The sequence below is a fragment of the Solea senegalensis genome, linkage group LG8, assembly GCF_019176455.1.
Source record: "Solea senegalensis isolate Sse05_10M linkage group LG8, IFAPA_SoseM_1, whole genome shotgun sequence".
In the NCBI taxonomy this organism is placed as follows: Eukaryota; Metazoa; Chordata; class Actinopteri; order Pleuronectiformes; family Soleidae; genus Solea; species Solea senegalensis.
The window spans coordinates 22,749,319-22,772,248 of record NC_058028.1 but is presented as its reverse complement, the minus strand read 5'-3'; the positions used below and the strand labels follow the sequence as shown (position 1 = coordinate 22,772,248).

Sequence of the window (22,930 nt, the reverse complement as noted above, 5' to 3'; positions counted from 1 at the left end):
CAGAGCCCAATGCTGCCTTCAAGTTAATATTGTAAAACGAACTTCCCGACCACAAACATTCGGTTTACCTGATAAATACCTCCTTTAAAAGTTACATTTTGTTGCACTTCGATTTTAAAAATGGCAAAATTATTCGATTGAAACTGAATAAAATAAAATAATTGTAGAAATAAAAAGACAAAAGCCACTGTGCTTTTAATACGTATGTAGTTTGTGTAAATTCCGATTGAACAGTGAACGTTGCACCAGGGCGAGCAAATGCGCATGCGCATTCCTCGTGTTTGCATTCCTCCTCCCCTCCAGAGACTGACAGCCCGTTAGCTGCTGTGCTGCTGCTCACCGGCAATGATACAGCAGTCACGTACTCGTTGAGACGCCAGGGATGGACTTATCGAGCAGTTTTTACCACTACATTCACGGGTTTTATTCAGAGACAATTGTCTACTGACAACAAAGGGAGTAATCACCAGTTTCATTTTATGTTTGGGGAAAAGGAGACGCGACGTCTGTGAGAGGAATGGATGCGATGACTGCTTTCCTGCGACATTCACCGGCCAGCTACGGAGCTTCCACATCCACCTGGAAAACTGATTGAGTACACTCAGTCTAGAGAAGGTTTTGTGTGAACTTAAAACACTACGATTCACGGCACTTATGTTTTAAGTAGTGAACGGAATATCAAGTTAGAAGAACGTGGCTAATTGCTACTGGCGACCCAATACACCTTTAAGCAAAGCAGCAGCTAGCCGAATTCCTCGTTCTAACTTTATTTTCTCCACTGAAAATAGTGGTGTATATCTTTTTAAAAGAGGATTCATATTTGAGTTAAGGAGGAGGACACTTTTATTAAGTCCGCGTTGTTGCGTAATTACACCGCTGAACATTTAGCTTGGTTTGTAAAGGATATAAATCATCTGTCTTCTCACGTATGGCTCGGTAGTATCGCGGTACTGCAGCTGACCCAGCTAGCTAGCATCTGTGTTAGCTGGTAGGTAGCGCAAACTGCCACCAGTAACTCCTTGGGTTTTATATAAAACAGCAAAAACCCGCAAAGATGCACCACCAGGACTTTTCCGGTGACTCGCCTGTCGCTGGGGGTCGGAAAACTGCTTTCCACTACAGGAGGGGAAGCAGCGGTGCATCGGCCTCCTCCGCAGCTGGCAGCACTGGAGCCCACACGGCTGACGATAGCCAAACTCAAACTGGATCCTCGTCTCCAGCACTCCACCACCAGCCCCAGTCCCAAGTGTCTGGTCCCCAGGTGAAGAAGAAGAGTGGTTTTCAAATAACAAGTGTAACATCAGCTCAAATCAACGTGAGCGGCAACAACAGTTTAGCAGATGACACTGAGAGCTATGATGACCTGGATGAGTCACATACTGAAGACCTCTCCTCCTCTGATATGCTGGATGTCTCCATGTCCAGGGCTACAGACACAGGTGTGCCAGAAAGAAGCTCCTCCGATGACACACTGAACAGTCTCCACGGGGTCGACACACCCGGGATTGTGTCGCCCAACGAGCCCCTTCAACCTCATTCCACCCCTCAGGCGTCTATGGTAAATGGGACCATGCATCATCATTATTATCCCCAGCAACACAGCCAGTCCCACCACCATCACTCTGAGAGTTTGGGAGGTGAATCAGCACTTCCAGTAGCCCCCTTGGCAAGCTCCAGCCCATCTCTGGCCTCCAAAAGTGGGGCTAGCAGGTCCCAAAGGACACCACTGTTGGATAGCACAAAACCTTCAGGTGGGACAACTCAACCCTTAGCCCATAATGTTGGTGTGGGAGCCACTGATGCAAATCTACAGGGTGGTGGAAATGTTTCTAATGCGACTCTTATTGCTGGTGCTGCAGTTCCTCCCCCAGGGTCTGCAGGTTTTGACAACACTAGTCTGAGTGGGCAAGTAGCTTCTGGTGGAGGAGGAACAGGCCCGTCCATTCAAGCCCAACACCCCCAAACCCATGCAGCTACTGGCTCTCGTTTTAGGGTGGTTAAGCTAGACACAAACTCTGAGCCCTTCCGCAAAGGAAGATGGACATGTACTGAGTTTTATGAAAAGGAGATTCCTCCTCCGGCTGCATCTGATGCACTGAAAGGTGCAGAGTTGACAGCGGAGACTGAGGGAGGTTCTGCTGGGATTAGTCCAAATGTACCTGCTGTGCAGCCACCGCACACACTGCAGCCTTACCAGCAACCGACACTGGACTTTAAAAGTCCACAATCCATTCAGAGCCCACCACAGGGACTGACCTATGTTTCACCGCAGGAAGTTGTCAGTGGAGCTCACATGCCAAAACCAGTGGCCCCTGTCACTCTCCCTACAGCAACACCACAGGCAGGTGGAAGTCACTCTCTACCTGGAATATCCCAGCAGTTTCCCTATGCTGTGGATCCCCATGCTGGGGTCATAAACCCAGGGAGTGTCCATCAACCAGACTTCATCCAGCCCACTGCTCCCTTCCAGACCCAGGTCCAGCATCCACCACTACATGTCACAACAGGAATCTCCTTAGTACCAGTGCCAAGGGTCATGGCACAGCCGCCGGTCAGCATTACTCAGCAGCTGTCCCATCAAGGTCAAGCTACTCCTACAGCGCCAGCAAGCTTTGCTGTAGGACAGCCACAGGCCCTCCAATCTCAGTCCCTACAGCAACAAGTCCATCCACTCTCCACTGCCACAGTTCCAGTAGTGCCCAGCCATGGGGCCACCTACATGCCTCTGACTGCTTTGAAAGCTGATCTCCAGCCCCTTCTCACACCAGGCACGACCCTCACCCAGGTCTCCTCTAAATCTTCCCAGCTGGAGGACGCCCAGAAGCTTTTGCTCCAGCACCAAGGCTTGCTGGCTCTGCCCAGGCTGGCGGGGGCAGCAGGCGGAGCAGGGGCATCAGAGGTCAGCGTTGCTGCTGGGACACTGGCCCACATGGGGATGTCAGCTGAGGCCAGTGCCTTCATGGCTGCTGCCGCTGCAGGCCTCAGGAGTCAGCATGCCGAAGGAGATGACGACAGGTGAGAATGGACAGCCAAAGCTATTTATCGAAATGAATAGTCACTGCATTTATTTGATTATGAAAAAATTGGTGACAAATTGCATTTTCATGAAATTCTGCAGTGCTTCAGGAATAATAGCCTTGTTTTGGTGCAAATTAGTTGTATCAATCACAATCCGTTTAAATATGATGTATTTTGCATAGTGTTGATTTTGAAAGTGCATGCATGTTTGCATATGATATCACAGACCAAACCAAGCATGCGTTACATTGTCTGGTTCTGGTTGAGTTAAATATTTTTTTAACTGTCTCATGCGCTACATTTACACACGTGTGTGATCATCTGTCACCTGTGACAGTGGGACATAAAAAGCTCCCTGAAAATTGCCATTGCAGAAATACCAGTGACTAGAATAGAAGCAGTAGAGCTGCTGAGTCACAGTGGAAGCTGGTGACTCGGCAGATGCACTGACCTGGTCGACCCCCACCCATCACACGTCCACTACTTCCCTCCTCGGTTTAGTCTCTGGTTAGACACTGTAGCTGTGGATTTCAACCTCCACTGACCTGAGGAAAGTGCAGAAAGGTTTATTTACTGTATGACTGCAGATTCTCAGTCCTATGGCCTTGGTAGTTTTGCTGCTTAAGTGGTTGTAGCAGTCATGGCAAAATTTGATCATATTTATTGGCAATTTAATTTTTTCTAACATGCATAAATAATCTTCACTTAACTTTAAAAAAACCAAACAAGTTAACCTGGTATTATATGAAATGAAGGGTAATAACTGTATCTTAAGCATGTAATACAGATCATAAACAGTAGATATTCTATAGTGTATATACAGTGTATTGTCACTGTCCTTTTGAGAAGCACAAACCAAACAGAAAGACAGAGAAACAACCTGTGTTCAGCTTTATATCCCTATATATCTTGTGTATCGCCAAGCCTTACAGAAATATCGATTTGTTTTACATTATGATTTATATATATATATATCAATTGATATAAAAAAGTATATTGTGATAAATAATATCATAATCTGTTGCAGTTGGTCTCAAATGCCAGATTTATTACAGAGAAATTACAAATGCATGCTGTAAAGCGGAGCTAAAATGTAGAAAAATTGTTTTTCTGTAGTTGCGTGGAGTAAATGGTAAACTCATGTGTGCATTTTCAGCTGTTGGGATACAACAATGATGAACAGCTGGATTATAGCTGACGCCTTAGTCATACTCAGCTACAGACAGTGGTGGCTTTTGATAGCGCTTCCTGGCACCCTATCATGGCACTGTCTGTGTGTTACATGGCATCTTCATGCTGTCCTCGTGTTCCTGTCTCTTCTCTTGTGGTGAATCTGCCCTTGTCCTGCGGGAACAGGCAGTGTTGGTGTGTGTTAGCTTTGTTTATAGTAACGGTCGTCAAACCATGGCTGCTGTGTGACTATTTGTTTCTGTCACTGCCTTACTTCTCTTTTCATATTCCTCTCTTTTATCCTTTTTCTCAAACATGCTGTCTATACGCCCCAGTGCATGTCAGTTGTCCAAACTCCTCTCGTCTTCCCTTTTCTCTCGGACAATAGTCCCGTTTAGTCCTCCCACCCTTAAAATAGCCATGTCCTCTCCCTGCAGACACGCTAACATTTCCCAGTCTTGTGTAATCACCATTTGCACAGATGTACAGTATTTCATAGTGAGCTTGAGAAAGAACATAGTGCATGGACTGGTGAACAGCCAGTACCCCACAGGCTCTCCAGTTACATCACCTGTGTCGATAATGACAAACAGGTTTACATGTACTCCAAAAGTCACCTTTTAGCCAGGCTTTTTGCCTCTAATGTCATACAAACTTACTTCAATGTGTCTATGCCTGTCCATTTACAATCAGGTAGAAGCTCCTCTAATGTTACAGATGTCAGGATGATGTAAACACTTCAATCTAGCACAGGTTTGTCATGTATGCATGACTGCTGGTATGTTGTAGAAGCCCCGATGTTGGGCTGTGTTGGCATTTGCTTGCCGTCACTTTGTGTATGTGTCGGTGAGAGGATCTGCAGAGCACCAGGTGATATTCCCTGGTGCTTTTGTCCTGTCCTTGTGCTTCCCTGGGTGAAATTTCAGCCCTGCCGGTGCTTGTGTAATGGCTACATAGTCGCACGACTTTCAAAACACACATTTGCAGTATATTTCACATGTGCCACAAAAGCTTAGCCTGTTTCAAACACAACTAAATAACCTGTGGAGGGACATGACCTTGCTCACAGGCTGTGGAGTGTCATAGTACACTACAGTAGTGGTGCACTTTATAGTTCAATTAATACATCTGATATTCTTTGGAGCCATAAAATGTAGAAGTGCAATGTCATTTTATTATTATTTATGGCACCACCAGCATGTTTTACTGCCATATCAAAGAAGTAAATACGCTGAGCAGCAGTTGGGATGAGTTCAGACATACCAAGCTGTAACAGTGATGAGTGATGATCCATAATCGACCAATCAAGACCACTTTTAACAATAAACAGGAGTGCAACAGACGATGTAAGATGGCAATGATTAATTAATCGATTTGAGTGTTTCTCTTTAATAATTAAAATATGTTTTCTGATTTATCAGCATCTCAAAATGAAATTGATTATGGACACATGAGTGCCTGTCTGGCCAGTACACACTATTATAGACAAGAGAACCTTGTTCTCATAGAGATTTACGAGATTTGCTGTGTGTCTTCTGGCAGCCGTTGTTTCAGTGCTTAAAAACAGGTCATTTAATACTGTGATGAAGTTTGTTTGTTTTACAAAGCTTACAGCAGTTGTGTTATGACATCCCCGCATCTGCCTCTGTCATCAGTAAATTATCAGTCACAGGTTAGTGCTTCTTTTATTTTGGTTTCCAGAAGAGTTTGTTGTTAATACTTGACATTTTTAAGCTACTTTGAAAAAAAACGCTTTATTGTCTCTTTCTTCTGAATTATAGCTAGTAAGTTCATTTATCAGGTCTTAGTCAAACTAAGACTTGATCCTGTTGATACTTTAGTGGTTTTGTGGGTTTAAGTGTTGGCATGAGAATGAGAGCCGTTGTGCTTTAATGTGTTTCTTCACTCTGTGTGGGTCATAAATTAGTTTTAGTGATAATAAGCTGCCTGTCACTGTAGCTATGCTGGTCTCCAAAATGGAGGTTCTTACAGGTAGATGATTCTTACATGAGATATAGGTTGTTAAGACTTTTTATTGTTCAGTGGTCTAATCAGATTATTAAAATCCACTTAGTTCTTAAAGCAGGCTGTTTTAATTTGATTTATTTAAGAATGCAATTTCACATGAAGAGTCACTACATGCCAGGTTCACTGCATGTCTTGTCTATTTTTCTTGTTTTTCTTATATTATGATGAGTTTAGCAAATGGCTGCAGTTTAGCCTTTCTGTTTTTGATTGTTCCGTGTCCTACGGCAGTTTAAAAAAATGCTCTACATATTTAGATCGACGGAGAGATAAAGGAGTTTAAAATTTCAGCTTCGACCACATTAGCTACAATTTATATCTTTAAATTCTCACCCTTGCATGAGAGTTTACCTATCTTGTTTTGAATCTGTAACAATGTAAATATTGTTTATTGGCTTTAAAAACACTAACGATTATTTTAAATATTATGAAACTGTGGATTATTTTCTCGATTAGTCACTCGGTCAAGAAAATGTTGTTCAGTGTTTCCCAAACCTTGAAATAATGATATTTTCAAATGTCTTGTTTTGTCCAAAACATTACTCAGTTTTAAAGTTTGTTTTTTTTGTTATATGGAGTAAAGAAACCAGAACATTTAGCTGAAAAATCAGAAAACTTGTTTTAATTCCAAAAAAAGGATCAATAGTTGTCGATTAGTTTAGCAATTGATTCATTGATATTTTAAATGTTACTTAGCCAACAAATTCATGTATGTTTTCAATGTAAATGATATAGTGGAGTAAAGGTGGAGCAGAGAAAACTCTCCCTCTGTGTTTGCACGTGTTGTAATCCAAGATTCTTTGTTCTGTTTCATTAACCCGCACATGTGTTTGTTCATGTATGTGCATGTGGAACTCTAACCCTGTGAAACCGTTGGCCCTCCCTGTTTTCCTCGTGTCCTCCACACCTGTTGCCTGACCACGATGCTGTTTAACTGGAAACTCTGCTGCTACACCCAAACCTTTTAATACAGCACATGCACACAGCATCACATGGCTAAGCTAACCGTGCAGGAGCTGCTAACTAGCTTCCGGCACCAGTGTTAAGTCTCACATGTTTGTGTTTTCACAGTAAAAACAACAGATATAGGCTAATATTTTAACATAATACTCTATAATTATCTAAATCTAATTAGTCATACCTCACATCTGAGAACCATAGTTTATTTGAACACACTATTGTACAGTACTGTGCGAAATTGTAATGATCATATTTAATAATTTGTCAATCTCTCAAAACACTTTTTTTTCTCTTTGTGGACAAAACAAAGACATTTGAGAACATAATCGTTTCCAGGATTGATAAACACCGATTGTCTTTTTCTTACGCTTTATCGACTTGATCGATTGATCGAGAAAACATGTGACGGATTAATCGATTATGGGAATACAGGAAATACCGGGGATGTTATGTATACAGTAAGAAATAAACTGCTTTGACACCTTCTATAGGCTAAATTGTCAGCGACACCTGTGGCTGTCCCACAATTTCATTTAGGAGGGGTTAAATTCAGGGCTAAATGGGCTAAATTCAGATTTTCTGACATTCTTTCAGATTTTTCAAACTCCCCGTCTCTGATGTCAAGTATACATTGTAGTGTATTATTTTGTGGTATTGCTAAGGTAAGATGACAAACAATTATCGGGATCTCTCGTCGGAGCTGTATGGTGAGAGCGGTTCGAAGTCTGCTGTTGAACATCCAAAAAAGAGACAATTTAGAGTGACCTTGCTTCCTCAACCTGCTGTTGCGCTTTAACTTCTGTATTGACTTGCATCCATAGGTGTCATTGCACTTTCACGTTCCCCTTAAGTTGATTCGATCCATGTCACATTGTGCAGTGCAGCATTAGTGCTAAATTGTCCTAGAGCGTAGGAGACGGGACAAATTTTTAGTCACACGAGTACAGTTCTGTCCGTTCACATAATTTTTAGACTGCTGCACTTGAAAAGATAACCTGGTTTGCACTCACTATAGTAGATGTGTCATAGTTTGGAATGTGTTGCTACTAATATCTTGGGTGTTGCCTCCTGTTTGTCAACAGCAGTTAATCAAAGTGACTGTAAATGCCTCGAGAGAGATTCTTCTCTTCTTTGCTGTTTGACTCCTGTTTCTCCACAAGGTGGCAGTCTTGGTTCATGTATCCTCCCTGCACACATGTTTGAACAGTTGTTTATATAATCGTTACATGCTTTGAGAATCACTGACCATAAAATGTGCCTCTCAGCTAAGTGGAAACGTCCGTCCCGCACACGATTAGTGATACTAGAACATATGAATGGTTTTACATGTGTTTTGTGCTTAAACACTGCTGCTATGTGATATCAGATCAGAGTGGTTACTGGCTGTATAGGAGGCATCAGTGGGTGATGTAATACATCAGTTTTCCTTGTTAATTTGTCTGAATTACAAAGAAATTAGTCAAACAATTCAGGGGTGTCAACGTCAAATGATCTGGGGGCCAGTGAGTGTCTGGTCAATATGGGCAATATGAGTGTAAACAACACAATATTCCATCATGATGTCGCAAATAAGATATTTATGATGATATCTCACAGAATTTCAAAGTAAAAGTGTAGTACTGTATACTTCACTATTAAAACATTAATGATGCAAAATAAATAATGTAATACAATTAAGTTATAATTATAACTTATAAGTTATATTATAAATTATAACATGGACCGCTGTAATTAAGACAACAAACAAGCTTATATGTGTAATTTAATGTTGAATGTAATACATTTAATGTGATAATTGTAATCAAATGTCTTATTACTGTTTTAAAAAATATTGCTAGCAAATATATTTAGTATTATATTCTGTCTATATTTTATCCTCAATCCGGGAGGATTCATGAACAACTTTTCAGCTGCAGCTGCAGATCAAAGTCTGTAGGATCACATTAATAACTTGTGAAAGACCCTCACGACATGAAGTTTACTTTCCATTCACTGTCATAATTTCTTTTTTTGTATAAAATGCGTAATGTTAATTTTGTATGTTTAATCTGTGTTTTAAAACTAGCTAAACATTATTGAGAGAGAAAAAAAAAATATATATATATATATATATATATACACACACACACATACATACATACATACATACATATTCTGGCAATCTGTTGAATTCTAAAGCTCAGGCATAGAAAAACCCATATTAGTCAACATCAAGAGGCTGTTCGAGTCGTTTTGTTGTATTGTTGTTGCAGTTACTGTATGATTAAAGAGCTAAAAATGTATAATTGCTGATATAAATAGCAAACGATAAAAAAAAGATTTCTGACTTCAGCTCCTTGTGAATATGTGAATATTTTCTGGTTTATTTGCTCTACATGACAGAGAAACTATTAAAACTGAATCATTTTGGTATGAGGACAAAAACAACAACATTTTTCAACATTTTTTAACATTTTATGGACCAAAAGGATTACTTGATTAATCGAGTGAATCGAAAGATTAATCGATTATGACAATAATTGTTAGCTCTAAACATAATTTATTTAAGATAATAGGAGTGATCAGGCTTTTCCTGGTTCCTAAACTGCATCTTCGTTATGTTGTGTGCGTGTGTGTGCGTGGATACGGACAGATTTAGGCAGTCGGGGTGGAGTCTTTTTTTTTTGGGGTGGGGTGGGCGAACTTGTGTCACGTTCATTCGCCTTGTGCCTTTACACAGAGCTGCACATTCTTAAAGCGAGAGTCTCAAGCCATGCGAGGATGTAATTAATATGTGTCTGTGCATGTCGCCTGTTTTCCTCAGTCAATGTGTGTTTACGAGCTCATCTGTTAGGGTGGTTTATTAGCATGTGTGTTAGCTGTGAAATCGTAGGGGGGTTTTAATTGTACAGATCTGCGTTTACCCTTCAGGCTTGTACACTAGTGAGGGAAAAAATACATGAGTGAAGAGGAGGAGGAGGAGGAGGAGAGGCAGATTTTCTGGTTTTATCTGCTTCTGCCATAATCGCTCTTCCGACACATTTACTGTCAATTTGGTTTCCCTTCGACATGCTGTCGCCCTCTGGCTTCCCTCACAGTCACCTTGTGAGCCCGCACTTGCGTTTGACGCCCCGGAAAGGAACACAATGATCTTTCACATCATGTACCTGAAACATTGGAACCAGATTTTGTGCTTTCTGTGCCGTACAAGCACATTCTATAGGGATGTTTCCTTAACAGATGAGAGGAGAGCTAGTCACTGGTGTCTGGGTTGTGGTCCATGTGTTTAGAGAAGAAAATAGCAAAGGTTTCTTGTTAGTTGTCTCCAGTGTTGTATTATGCTTATTCATGGGCGCCCAGGTTAAAATGAAAGTAATGTGATGCTTTGCTGAAGGTCTCTTTTGTTTTTCTTTCTCCGAGAAGAGGTCACAGGTTTAGAGTGAGCAGTCCTCAAGGACCCAGATACAGTACTTGTTTATCCTGGTCTTCTCTTCGGTTCTTGTTTTTTTTTTTTTAAATCACTTAAAATATTAATCATCTTGGAGTTAGACATGAAGATAAAATATGTATCTATTATCTGCCGTGAAAAGAACTCAGACACAGTAACAAGACTCGTGTACTTCTCGTCGAAGAACAATATTTACACTCTCCAACAGCGACACTTCTCGCGAAGAGCGCATCGTAACAATTCTGTGTAAAGCCAGCTCTTATCGTTTAGTGCCGGAATCTGGACTCTTCCCACTGTGGGAACACATTCACATTCCTACATGAAGCTGCAGAGAGCCTCAAGCTAATTTTCTCAACAGCTGATGAGAAAACTCATTGTTTGAGAAACGTATGGCGCTTTTATACAATTATACAATTCTAGCATGACTCGACTCAGCTTGGCTCGTTTTTTTGCTTTTTTTATTAGGGATAGAACTTGCTCCCTGGCGCTTTTTTTGGTGCCTGCTCTGGCGATGCTAGAATGTGATGTCAACAGAGTGCCAGGCTTTAATTGACAAAGAGCGTCATCACTGGCAGAGTCAAACCAAACAATGCCAAACTGTAGATCAGTTAAAAAGACTTAAAAATCCTGGTGTATTTAGCGACAGCGCTGCCGAAAAGCCGGCGATCTTGAGCTGATTCACAACCCTTTCCGCCATGTTTTACTTCAGTGACTTTTGTCAGACGGAGTCTGCGCTCTGGTCATGCAGGAAGTACTCGACTAGATCTTTTAAATGAACTACTTGTAATGATTCAGTTCACCAAAAAGAACTGCTTTGCTCATCACTAATTTGTGTGTTACAGCCCAGTTGAGGAGGAATTATAGTAATGGAAAAATGACGGTCTCTCTTTCAAACCTGAAGCACAAAGAAAGTGCAGCTTCATGTGACTGGGGGCCACCACTGCTGTAGTGTGACATTTCATGTTTTAACGTTGTGTGATATCTGTGTAATATTTATTTTGCGGCTTGGATTAGCATCAGACTAGGGACTTTTATGTGTCACACAGAGGAATGATTTATATGTAAAGCTATTGCATCCACTTATAGACGTATGCAGATGCCTTTGTGAGTCATGTTGTGAGACACTGAAGCAGAAGGAGATGATTTGTGTGTTTATTTTAGGCATATTTCTCGTAGGCTTTCAATCTTCCCTTTTATTGGTGCCAAATTCCATGCAGTTTTGTCTCAAAGTCAAGCAAAATTGGTTGTTCTTTGACTGTCTGATGTTGATGTATGATACAGATTTTTGGTGGTACCGTGGGTGGCACGGGTCCCAGGTTTGAAGTCTGTCCCAGGACGTTTCTGAGTTTGCATGTCTATGTGTTTGTGTGGTACAGTCAGGCGATTGGGCGACAGAAAAACGTCACTCCCTTGTTATTGATGTAAAAATTCCATGGAAGTCTTGGTTTGTTGTCGAAGGTACTGTTCTCAATCGAAGTTCAAGCCTGACCCAGGGCTTTACATTTCCAACTGTACAAACCAAACTACACCATGATGCAACACACTGCAAAATAGTGAGAGAGACGGAGACGCCTCAAGTTTTTTTCTACAGTTATTCAGGCTTCACATTCACGACTAGCTAAAATAAAAAAAATACAATTGTGAACCCTGACTTAACGTACAGGTTTATTTTTTTGCTGTAGAATCCACTTTTGAACCTTGTTATGGGCACTTCCTTATTTTTATTTTGTTTTGCCACTGTACTTCTGTTTGAAGATGTCATGCTTTACTTGTGCCGTGTGCCTTTTTTACATTTTTTATTTTAAATGAAGTCATAAGTTATAAACAAAAAAATACTAAATATATGAAATAGGTTAATCAAAAACCCAAACTTTGTAAAGTAAACATTTGGCAGTACTGTGGTGACATGATCAAAAATATGCAATAAATAAACTTGAATTTTGCACTTAAAAATAGTAATCTTCATTTGCCAATTTTAAAAAATGGACATGCTGTGCATGAGTGCACCTACATTTTAGTAAATTGGTCTGTCGTCTAATGTCACACGCTGCTAAACATAGCCTAAATATAACTTCTCTGTGCAACTAATTGCTTTTAGTGATTAAAAGAAAATCTGCTCCACATTAACTGATCCTGACAAAAGTCCAGGCAGCATCTATTCATATTATTCTCTATTTTATCTTTGCAAAAGATGTCCAGCTTTTGAAAGCTGCTGTTATACCTCGTCCATGAGAAGAAAGCGTGTGTGCACTGTTGATGTGGAGTTGGAGTCTCCTGCCCTCTCCCTCTTTCATGGTCCATATGGCTCAGACTAGATGGTGGTTATGTAATGCATGCTTTGCAGAGGCCGATGCTCTTACGCTCTATAGAAACAGCTCTGTAATGCCATGAGAGCTGTTTGGATTTTTATTACCTGCTCGTTGTTTTGTCCGTGATTAAGGTTTAGATTATCCTCAGAAGATTGGAGGAGGATATACTTAATTGCTACGTTGCTACACTTGGAAATTATAGCTTAAAAACAGAAGAACGATTGGACGCTGCAGGTCCATATGTGTCCTCCTGTCTTTTATTTTCTCTCCCCCTCTCTCTAAATTTGGAAATTAAAAAAAAGACACTTCCACTGCTTAAGTGAAGTGTTTGTGTGGCTGTGTTAGATCTGGCTTTGCTTAAATGCCAGTACTCCCAAACCGGATCCTGCCAGTCCTTCAGCACAGCCACACTCGTGCACACTGGTGGAAACGAGAACACACACAAAGGAGATGCACAGACGCATGAGAGCTCTGACTCCTTGTTGTTTGAGGGCAGCGAGAAAACTGAGAGGGAGAAATGGAAAAGATCTCAGATCAAATAAACAATATTTGTGAAGAGATAAAAAAATTTGAGCAAGTGTTTACTTTTGCGCCGTCGTGATTACTTCCAGTTGTGTAGTTTGACTTAAATGGATGCGGGTATGTTCCAAGGCACACAACCAATTGCTGTTTAATGTCCCATTGTTTTATATTTCCATATAATCTGCAGTTGTGGCCGAGTTCTGGATCTTTTTCAGGACCTCACACTGCTGCTCCGAGCGAGCCCAGCTCTGCTTTCACTGCAAACCGCACAATGAAGCGAGGCGGAAACATTACTTACACTCAGCTGGACGCTTTTGTGCGAGTGAGAGTGCGGCTAAAGGGAGGTAAAGGGCAACAGCAGGAGGTGAGGAGGAGTCCTTAACTGTACAGCAAATACACCAGAAAAGCATTTATGCTGCTGTTAACTCTACGGATTAATTTTACTCCTCTGGAACATCGAGCCACTAGAGCTTTGAGCTACAGCTACAACTTTAAAACCAAAAACCGGTTATGTTCAATCTATGTTTATCCACGGCTTGTTATTTCTCTATATAATGAAGATCTATAGTGATTGGCAGTCTTGTATAACGTAGCTAAAATGGATACGTGAGTAAAAGGTACATGTGTCTTACCAGAAAATGGTATAAGTTCAACTTTGGTATAAGTTGAAGTCACCTATTACAATATCGCTTGAGTAAAAGTACTTGACATTTACTGTACTTTAGTATCAGCACACGTCATTTTGTGAGTTAGAATTGAGTGATGGTAGCTCAGTGGTAGGGCGAGTTGTCTGGTTGTTGGTTCGATTCCAAACTCTGCTGGTCTATGTGTGTTCTTGGGCAAGACTCTTAACCCCATGTTGCTCCTCATGGCTGTGCTGGCAGCATGTGAGTGGGTATGAAAGATGTGAGATAGAATAAACAATAATAAAATACAAATACAGACCATTTATCTGGTAGTAACGAGTAAGAAACATAGCTAGGGGAAATGTTTTGGAGTAAAAGTTGTTTGTAAAGTAAGGCACAGATGTGTGAATTTTGTACTGAAGTACAGTAATAAAGTACATTACAACACTGCTATGTGGTCACTGTTCAGTACACTTAATAAAGTGGCATTGGGTGTTAGGAGTTTTTATTTGAGTTTAAGGAATTTGCTCGTCAACAATTGTAATTTTAATGTTTTATAGTGTCACAGGAAAAAACGGGTGGTTAAGATTTCTCAATTACTTGTTTGAGCCACAAAATGTCAGAAAATGTTCATAAATGTCTCTATGTACGTTGGAGAGGCAGTGCAGTTATGTACAGTATTTTCAATAATGTATACTAAATTCAAATTACATGAAAAAAGTTCAAGTTTTTAGATTAATAATGAATAAATAATAATTGGATTTTTAAAAAATTGAATTCGGCCCTCTAGCATTTAAACTGCAACATTGACCAGTATGTTGTTTTTGGAAGCATACAGAATTATTTTATCCATATTAATATATGTCATTTCTAAAGTTATAGCTTTAGATTGACTTAAATGGTTACTGTCTTCATAATTTTTGTAATATTATCTGGGTTCTTCAAAGTATTATAAGAGTATATATATGTACATTAAGCTGTAGGATAGGGGTTAAGTCATATATGGGTCAGCCCCTCATGTCACAAACAGGATTTGGACAGACATGGATACATAATGAATGAGAGCATCCCATCTGTGACATAAAGCTTGCTCGCCATTGGCTAAGGCGGGTCCGCCGCACCATCAGCGAATGCTTCCTTCAGACCAGTTCTGAGTCTTTTGTTCTGAAGTGAACATGCGCACACAGTGACCACCCCCCCCCACCCGCCCCTCCAGACCCCTGGTACATAATGTACACATATACACTCATGCATCCAAACGTGTGCGAGCAAGTCGTTGCGTAAACTTGACGGCACGTCGGCTCTCGTGGTTTCTCATTGTTAGTGGAGACGGTCTCAGGGTTTAGCGACTCGTGTCTGAGGGGAAGAATAGAAGACGTGACCTTAGCCCTAACGAGGTTAATAATTTCACTGTGTGCACAGAAGTGAATCCCACTTGCTAATGCTTTCCCGCCTGCCGCCATTTTGTGTTCATTCCCCACTGTATGTCATGTCTTCAAGTAGATAAAAAAAAATTCTTTTTGTTTTTTTTAACTTGTAGTGTGGGTGTTTTCTTAAGTTTTGTGTGTTTTCTATCTGTGTGGGAGCTTGTTTTTTCTTTCTCCAGCATGGAGATGCATGTGAGGCGTGATCCAGCGAGGATTTGTGTGTGTTCATGTGTGTCATGAGCAGTGACAAGCTCAGCTAGAGGCATGCCTTGGCTGCAATATACGTTCTCCGGGAGTTAGATTCTTGGCATGGCGAGGAAACGTGAGGGAGGAGGATGTTTGGGTGTTTTATTCAAGTCGGCGAGGGCAGTGGTTCTCAAACTTTTCATACCAAGTACCTTCTGTCCCTCGAAGTAACAACATTATCACGAACAATGCATTTGTACTTGGGTCACAAGGAGCTGTCACCATCACAAAGAGGAACGCTACATAAAAACGAGGCTTATCAGGCCTCGTTTTGTTAACGGGGTGTGTGGTCAAAAGTAGCTCATCCTATTGGATGGATCACCTTAATCTCCAGCGACAGTTTACGTAACAACAGAAGGGGAGGCGCCATGACTCCTTATGCGGTGACATCACAGATCCGCCGCCCTATAGCCCATCACCGTTTGCCCAATCGTCTGAGATTGTATACGTTGTGGGCTTTAGTGTAGGGTCAATCGGGAAGACGCGCTCTCCGCACATGCACTCCCTCTCCCATCCCTATCCTACTCATAGCTCCATCCCGATCTCATTGTTGGGCACACTTCCTATATGTGAAGCTCCACAGCTGAGGGGAGCAGAGAGTTGGGCCAAAGGGCACAGGTCAGGAGGACACAGGAGGGTGCAGTGGTTGTTGTTGTTTTTTTTTTTTAGGAGGGTTTTTGATTAAGAGTGGGCATCAATGAGAGTGAAGGGGCTGACCGGGGCTGGAGGACGGCAGGGGAGTGAGACCATGGCTCTAAAGCTGCTCTTTTGGGAGCTGGAGAAGCATCTGAAGAGGTAACAATGCCCGTAGTGTTGTCATGTGCTCGTCGGGGGCATGTTGGTGTGGAGGGGAGGGTGCCAGGTCACAGAAGAAGACGTTAAACAAACATGGCTCCCAATATGCTTTATAATGTCTAAGATATGTGAGGTTGCATTTGGAAATATTTATTTCATAAAGTGAGAGCCTCTACGTTCAAACATGGTATCATGACTACATCCCCTCAGCACGTTCGATTCCCGCTCGCTCAGCTGCTCATTGATGTGTTCGAGGACACAATGTTCCTGCTTCTGTAAATGCGTGTTTGGCTCATGCCGTTTGCTTCAAACATGTTTTTCCCAACATTAAGACAGAGATAGAATAGTTTTTTCTACTTTCAGTTGAATTTTCACAATTTCCCATTTTGACTACCAAGTACACACCATGTTCCAGTCCCTCATTTATCAGATAATAAGCCAAACCCTCTGCATCAGCAGTCCAGAAATGTGACACTGCTCCTTTAGAAGGGAAAAAAAATCACTTGAAACTTTTATTTTTCCATTTCTCTAAAGTCACTCCGCCCCCTTTGGTTCCCATGTCTGTGGCCACATCAACAGAGCTGAAGGAAGTGGAAAACACTCCCTAAGACAACTTAAATCTGACTCTCAGTCTACTTCCTGTACTTGATACTAGTACTTGTGATTGTTCCAGTCAGAGACGGATATAGCGCAGCTAAGGTGCTTAAATCAGGGACAGGTGTCTGCATTTCCGCTCCCATTCAAAGTCAACGGAAGGTGTTGAATGGGGTCGTTAAGCCCGTACTGTTTAAGGTGTGCGTTTCTGTTTTTGTGATTTTTGGAGTCTTTGCTGCGACTGTTTACTCTTAATGCAGTTGCTGCTCTTTGTGTGCTGCTTTCCATAGCAACCACATCAGTCCACACCCACCGAACTCGCATCACACATTGATAAATAATGATATAAACAATATTGGTGCAAAATTATATGAAATATTAATACAATCTATTGAACCAAAATAGACAAGAAGGAAGATACATATTTTACTAATTTCACACACAACGATATTCATGTTATAACTTCATTTTAACAAGGGAGTGTGGCTAATGTATGGTAGCGGAGCAACTATATCACCTTTGACTATGTAATAAGGTTATCTAAAATCATTAAAGAAATATTATTGTAAATTGCTAATTTAAACATATTGTTGAAGCTTACTTAGATTGATTTGATAAGGAGTCCAAAAAACTAAAATCAATTTACATTTATTTAATTAGACAAAGGTGTATTCTCATACTCCACTCCTTCAAAGCAGCAGATATTTAGATTTTCTTTTATATTTGACCTGTTGTCACCGCCCGCACTTCCACTGGCCTTTAAGTCCCATCACATCACAGGTGACAGCTGAACCGTGCTGAGGTCAGCATCTGCACGGGGTCAACTGGGGGACAATTGATTATTTGCAAACTCCAATCACATGTAGTATGTTTGAGTATTTGCATTGTGACCCCACTGGTTGTAAATGTAATCGCCGATAGGTGGCGACATTGCACCATATTAGAGCTTGTAAGGGCTGACTGAAGTTAGAGTCTATATTTTTAAATATTTCAGAATAAACAGACCGATGGATATAAACATGATGCGTTCAATGTTCTTTTTTGAAAATAGTTGGAGTTTTTTTTTAGTTCCCGTGTTTTTACTGCTTTTGTCTCCGGCCTGCATTATGCTAATGAGCGCCAGCCTCAGCCAATCAGGCGCTGTTTATCAGGCATTGCATTATGCAGAGGGGCTGAAGCCGCAGCTCAGTGTAGTCTTTGTGTGCCGCGATCAGCAGGCAGCAGCAGCAGAGGCACAGCCGCAGCCAGAGGCATCCAGGCGTCGAGAATGCGACGTTTCTTCCACTTCTCTACCGCTGGATTACCAGTGTGTGCAGCCGACCAGGCGCCTCTCGTAGCGGGCTTTTAAATGCACTTGCCGAGCATGAATTCCCATTGTTACACGGTGGCGATGGACCTTGGCGTTTGTCAACTGAGGAATTTCTCCATATCGTTTCTGTCCTCTGTGCTCGGGAAGGAGAGCGCATCAGTGCGGGTCGACAATAGGTAAATGTCAGCTGGTTGTCACTGTCGTCCTTTTATTATCAAGCTTTTTTTGCAGATGTTATGATTTCTGTCTTTTTTTTTCTTGACATCACAGAAGCTTTGTTTGCCTCCTTGTAGCGTTTCCCCGCGCGCGCACACACACACACACACCACACCACACTGCGGTATTCAGCAGATGTTGCATCGAAAAAACATAAAACACCAACCAATACATCACATTTCTCTTCTTTTTTAATCTTCCCGATCTCCTCTCCTCTTCTTGTCCTTCAGCTCTTCGGGTGCAAGTGTGGTGGCCATTGACAACAAAATCGAACAAGCAATGGTAAGCTGCAGTCATTTTGACCTCCTTGCATTGTGGGTTTTGAAAACACGCTTTATGTACATGTTATAAACATGCACACTTTTCTACACATCTATAATTAAATTGTTGTATCTTTATAAAAGCACATTTTAATAAAAAATATAATTTAATGTGAGTAAAAAATGGAGCATAAAGCTGCTCTTAGCAATAAAGGGTAAATAAATCAGGTGTGCAACTAATTATTATTTGCATTATTGGTTAATCTGTTCATTTTGAAATGTCAGAAAATGTTTGTCAAACCTGGAAAATATGCTGTGCTCAAGTTATTCACTTTGAATCATTTCTTTGTTTTGCTTTGTTGGAGAAAATAACATTTATGACGCTGACAAAAAACACTGAAAAGATTAAGCAGTCAAAATAGTTGATGGTTCATTTCGTAATCTATTAATCGATTAATAGTTGCAGCCTTGGAATGAATGAATGTTTCCTTTTCCTTTCTAGATGCTATTGGAAGCAATTTTGCTTTTATAGTAATCATAGTAATTATATTGCACTTTTCATGTAAATAAAAACAAACAAGCAGTCACACACTTTTTTAAATGAAACAACATATATATGTTGGTATACAAATGACAATAACATTTATTAGTGCCACAAAGGGGGAATTAGCATTAAAAATGCTTTTTTTAGTCAATTTAATCTGCTGTTTTATCTCAGTCGGTGGCCACATGCACCTGCTGGTGTGTGAATTAGGGGTAACAGCTTCCTGCTCTGTCACGATTTGGAACGATGACCTCAGGCCTGTTGGAAACTCAATGTGGGCCAGGCTAAGCTTCACACGCCATCCCTCCCTCCCTCCCTCTCTCTCATATACATGTATACTCACTTGCCCTCTCTCTCCAGCCGTGTCCCTGTGTTGCTAGGCAAGCAGCAGCCTCCCATTTTGCTTGGTATAAATAACTCGGCCTGTGATTGGCTCCTCCCACTCCAGTGCAGGAACATTTTGTTCCTGGGGCAGGGAGGAGGAGGAGGAGGAGGAGTGAGGAAGGAGGGGGCGGGCCTGTAGAGAAAGGGATGATGCTCAGATTATTAAATGCAAATCCTCCCCTCCTTTCAGCGTTATCACAAAGCTGCTCCTCTTTCTCTTAACAGTGTTTTTATGATGTGTGGTTGTGTGTCCTCATTTTCCCTCGTCACCCACACTGGGAACACCGACATGTATCTCTGAAGTGATTACTGATGCTAGTTAAGCATTCTCACTATAGAAGCAGGTTCTCTATGTCTCTGTGTTTATGCTCACAGTCTCCTGTTAATTGATTACTAAATTAATCCTCAAATATTTTGATAATTGATTAACCCGTGTGAGTATTTTCTGGTTTATTTTGCTCCAAATCATTAAAACAACAGTATTAAAAATGAGGAAATACCACTTTAAAGGTATGATTTAGAAGAGATAATAAGAGATAATAATAATTAACTTTACAGTGTTTTGTACCAGTGTGTGCAGTGCCGACTTTGACATTGTTAGGATATTAATTTCTAGAGTGTGTCGTGTGCACACAGTCAGCATCATCAAAATAGGCATTGGCCATGGCGACCACGAGTTTCCCCGGTGCCGTACCTTATTCGATAACGGATATAACGCTGCTCCTCTCCACACAGCCTCTTCTACGAGTGTCTCCGTCTAAGTTTGGTTGATTTAGCATTAGCTTGCTAGCGCCCTTGTCCTTTGATAAACCCAGACACGACAACAATATTATCTCCCAGTGAAGCACCATGGCAAGTAGTTAAATATAGTAGTTAAATGTTTTTCAGTTAGTAATAATTTAATAACGTCTACCTTTGCTGCCCTATATACACCAAAGCAATGCAATTTACTGTTTTTTATAAATAGATACAATTGATATCATTAATAATAAATTATAAATGATAATATATTAATAATATAATTTAGTTCTGTTTCTCATATGGCCCCTTGGGGAAAATAATTGCAGCTAATGAGATGCATTCAAAGACCCTGGTAAATTCCATCACTTCTGTGGGATTTTTTCCATCACATCTTCCAGGTGCATTCAAGAAACCTTGTAAATGTCAGTACCTCTGCAAACACACATTAAGTATGCCCATAGATCCTTGGAGTTGTGAAATAATCTGTGAAATAATTTAGCTAATAACCTTCTCTCCTTCTTGTCTTCAGGACCTGGTGAAGAGTCACCTGATGTACGCAGTGCGCGAGGAGGTGGAGGTGCTGAAGGAGCAGATCAAGGAGCTGATCGAGCGCAACAACCAGCTGGAGCAGGAGAACAACCTCCTGAAGAACCTCGCCAGCCCCGAGCAGATGGCCCAGTTCCAGGCGCAGGTCCAGACCGGCGACTCCCCGACTGGCGCCGGCCAACCTCCAGTCCTGCTCCCCGCTGGTTCCACGCAAGTCCTCCCCTCCTCACAGATTCCCAGCTCATCCGCGTAACACGCCGGGAAAACCCGGCGAGGATGAACGACTAAACTGTGAACTGACCGACTATGCCGCCATCGTGAGGACACTTCAACGTAACCACGGGACGAAAAAAAAAACAACTTTCACATGTTGCAGATATTATTTAACTGAAAGACGCTGGAGTTGTGTTCGTGCTTTGTCTCTGACTTTTATTACCTGCTTCAGACAATCGTTGTCGTGCTGGTCGTCATCGTGGTGATGTTGACAAAGATATTGATGGAGAGGAGGCGCTAACAAAGGTGTGGGCCAATCAGGAAAGCCCAGATCCTTCGCAGTGTGACTTGTTGTGTTGCCCCGCCCACTCCGTCTCAACCCAGCGCCGTCTTTCTGCACAGTTTTTTGTCCGATTTTTTTTTTGTTTGCACTTTTGTTGACAGAGGACAAACTTTAAAAGATTTCAAAATGTACGCGTCCCATCTGGAATGGGAGTCAAACGACGTTTTTCTTTTCTTTTCTGCTTCTCACCCCCTCACGCCACCTGACGACGGGAAGTCCTGAGCTGAGGAGCAGGAGAGCTAACAAAAAAGAAAATATAATATATCCTGTGTCTTATCGTTCACTTTCTTTTCCCGGTGTCATGTCCCCACCCCCTTTTTGAACGCAGCATTAAACATTTATGCAGGGAGTCTTATGTTTTTAACGCAGAGGTTTTTTTTTTGTTTATCGTTGTGTAAAATGTCCCAGTGACGACGGCGAAATGACGGAGAGAGTAATAAGTAGGACATGACTGTTTCTAGGTAGTGAACTTTGTAAATAATGAAACTACTCTGCCAAGTGCCTGGTTTTTAACCATAGATACATATATGAGAGCTTTTTTTAGTTATTTGTATATAAAAAAATATATATGTATATATAGATATATATATCTATGGTTTTTTGCCAGGTTTTTGTACTATCTGTGATGTCATGACTCAGGGCGGGACCAGAAGAGGACGTCTTACCTCGTCACTAACGATGCTGTCTCTCCTGCAGGTGACACACGGCCTCGTACTGTACACTAACTCTTCTCCGCCGTCGCTCACGTAATTGGGACTGTGTTCACCACGTGTTGTTTAATCTTGTGTTTTTGTTTCCTTCTTATTAATAATTTCCCTTTTTTTATGTCTTTTGTACAGCCAAGTGTTTTGAGTTGCTCGTAGTGCACAATTATGAGAAGAGAAGGGGGAGGGGAAACAAAGAAAGACAAGGAAAATAGCGAGTGGTGTCCATGTTTTGTGCATGTTCCTCAGCCCATCACAAATGTGACGTTCAAATTTGCACTAGACAGTTGCACCTCAAATAAAAGTGAAAAATGGAAAAAAAAAAGACTTTGGTGTTCTTACTACACACACACACAGGTTTTCCATATAATTTTAGAAATATTGAATTTAAAGGTTTCAGTCATAATTGTCATTTAATTTATGAAGCGTGCAAATCGCCAAGATGGACGCTATATTCAAAATGGCCGACTTCCTGTTGAGTTGAGGCCGTGGTCCCAAATTTCTTTTTTGTTTGTCTTGGGCTGTTACATGTTCCCACCACGTTTCACGGA

At 41.3% G+C, this 22,930-nt stretch overlaps 1 protein-coding gene across 3 annotated transcripts; it reads left to right on the top strand.

Annotated features, from left to right (window-relative positions):
- Positions 1–292: 292 nt before the first annotated feature.
- On the top strand, positions 293–22,704 carry zgc:65895 (uncharacterized protein LOC393546 homolog). Of its 3 annotated transcripts, none has more exons than XM_044031838.1 (3): positions 293–3,015; positions 18,875–18,926; positions 21,103–22,704. In XM_044031838.1, exons 1-3 carry the CDS (start codon positions 1,055–1,057, stop codon positions 21,370–21,372), a joined length of 2,283 nt encoding a protein of 760 aa, XP_043887773.1. In that variant the 5' UTR covers positions 293–1,054; the 3' UTR covers positions 21,373–22,704. The 3 variants fall into 3 exon arrangements, with proteins under 3 accessions (XP_043887773.1, XP_043887775.1, XP_043887774.1); XM_044031840.1 differs by lacking the exon at positions 293–3,015 and adding an exon at positions 16,181–16,525; XM_044031839.1 differs by lacking the exon at positions 293–3,015 and adding an exon at positions 18,221–18,604.
- The last annotated feature ends 226 nt before the right edge of the window (positions 22,705–22,930 follow it).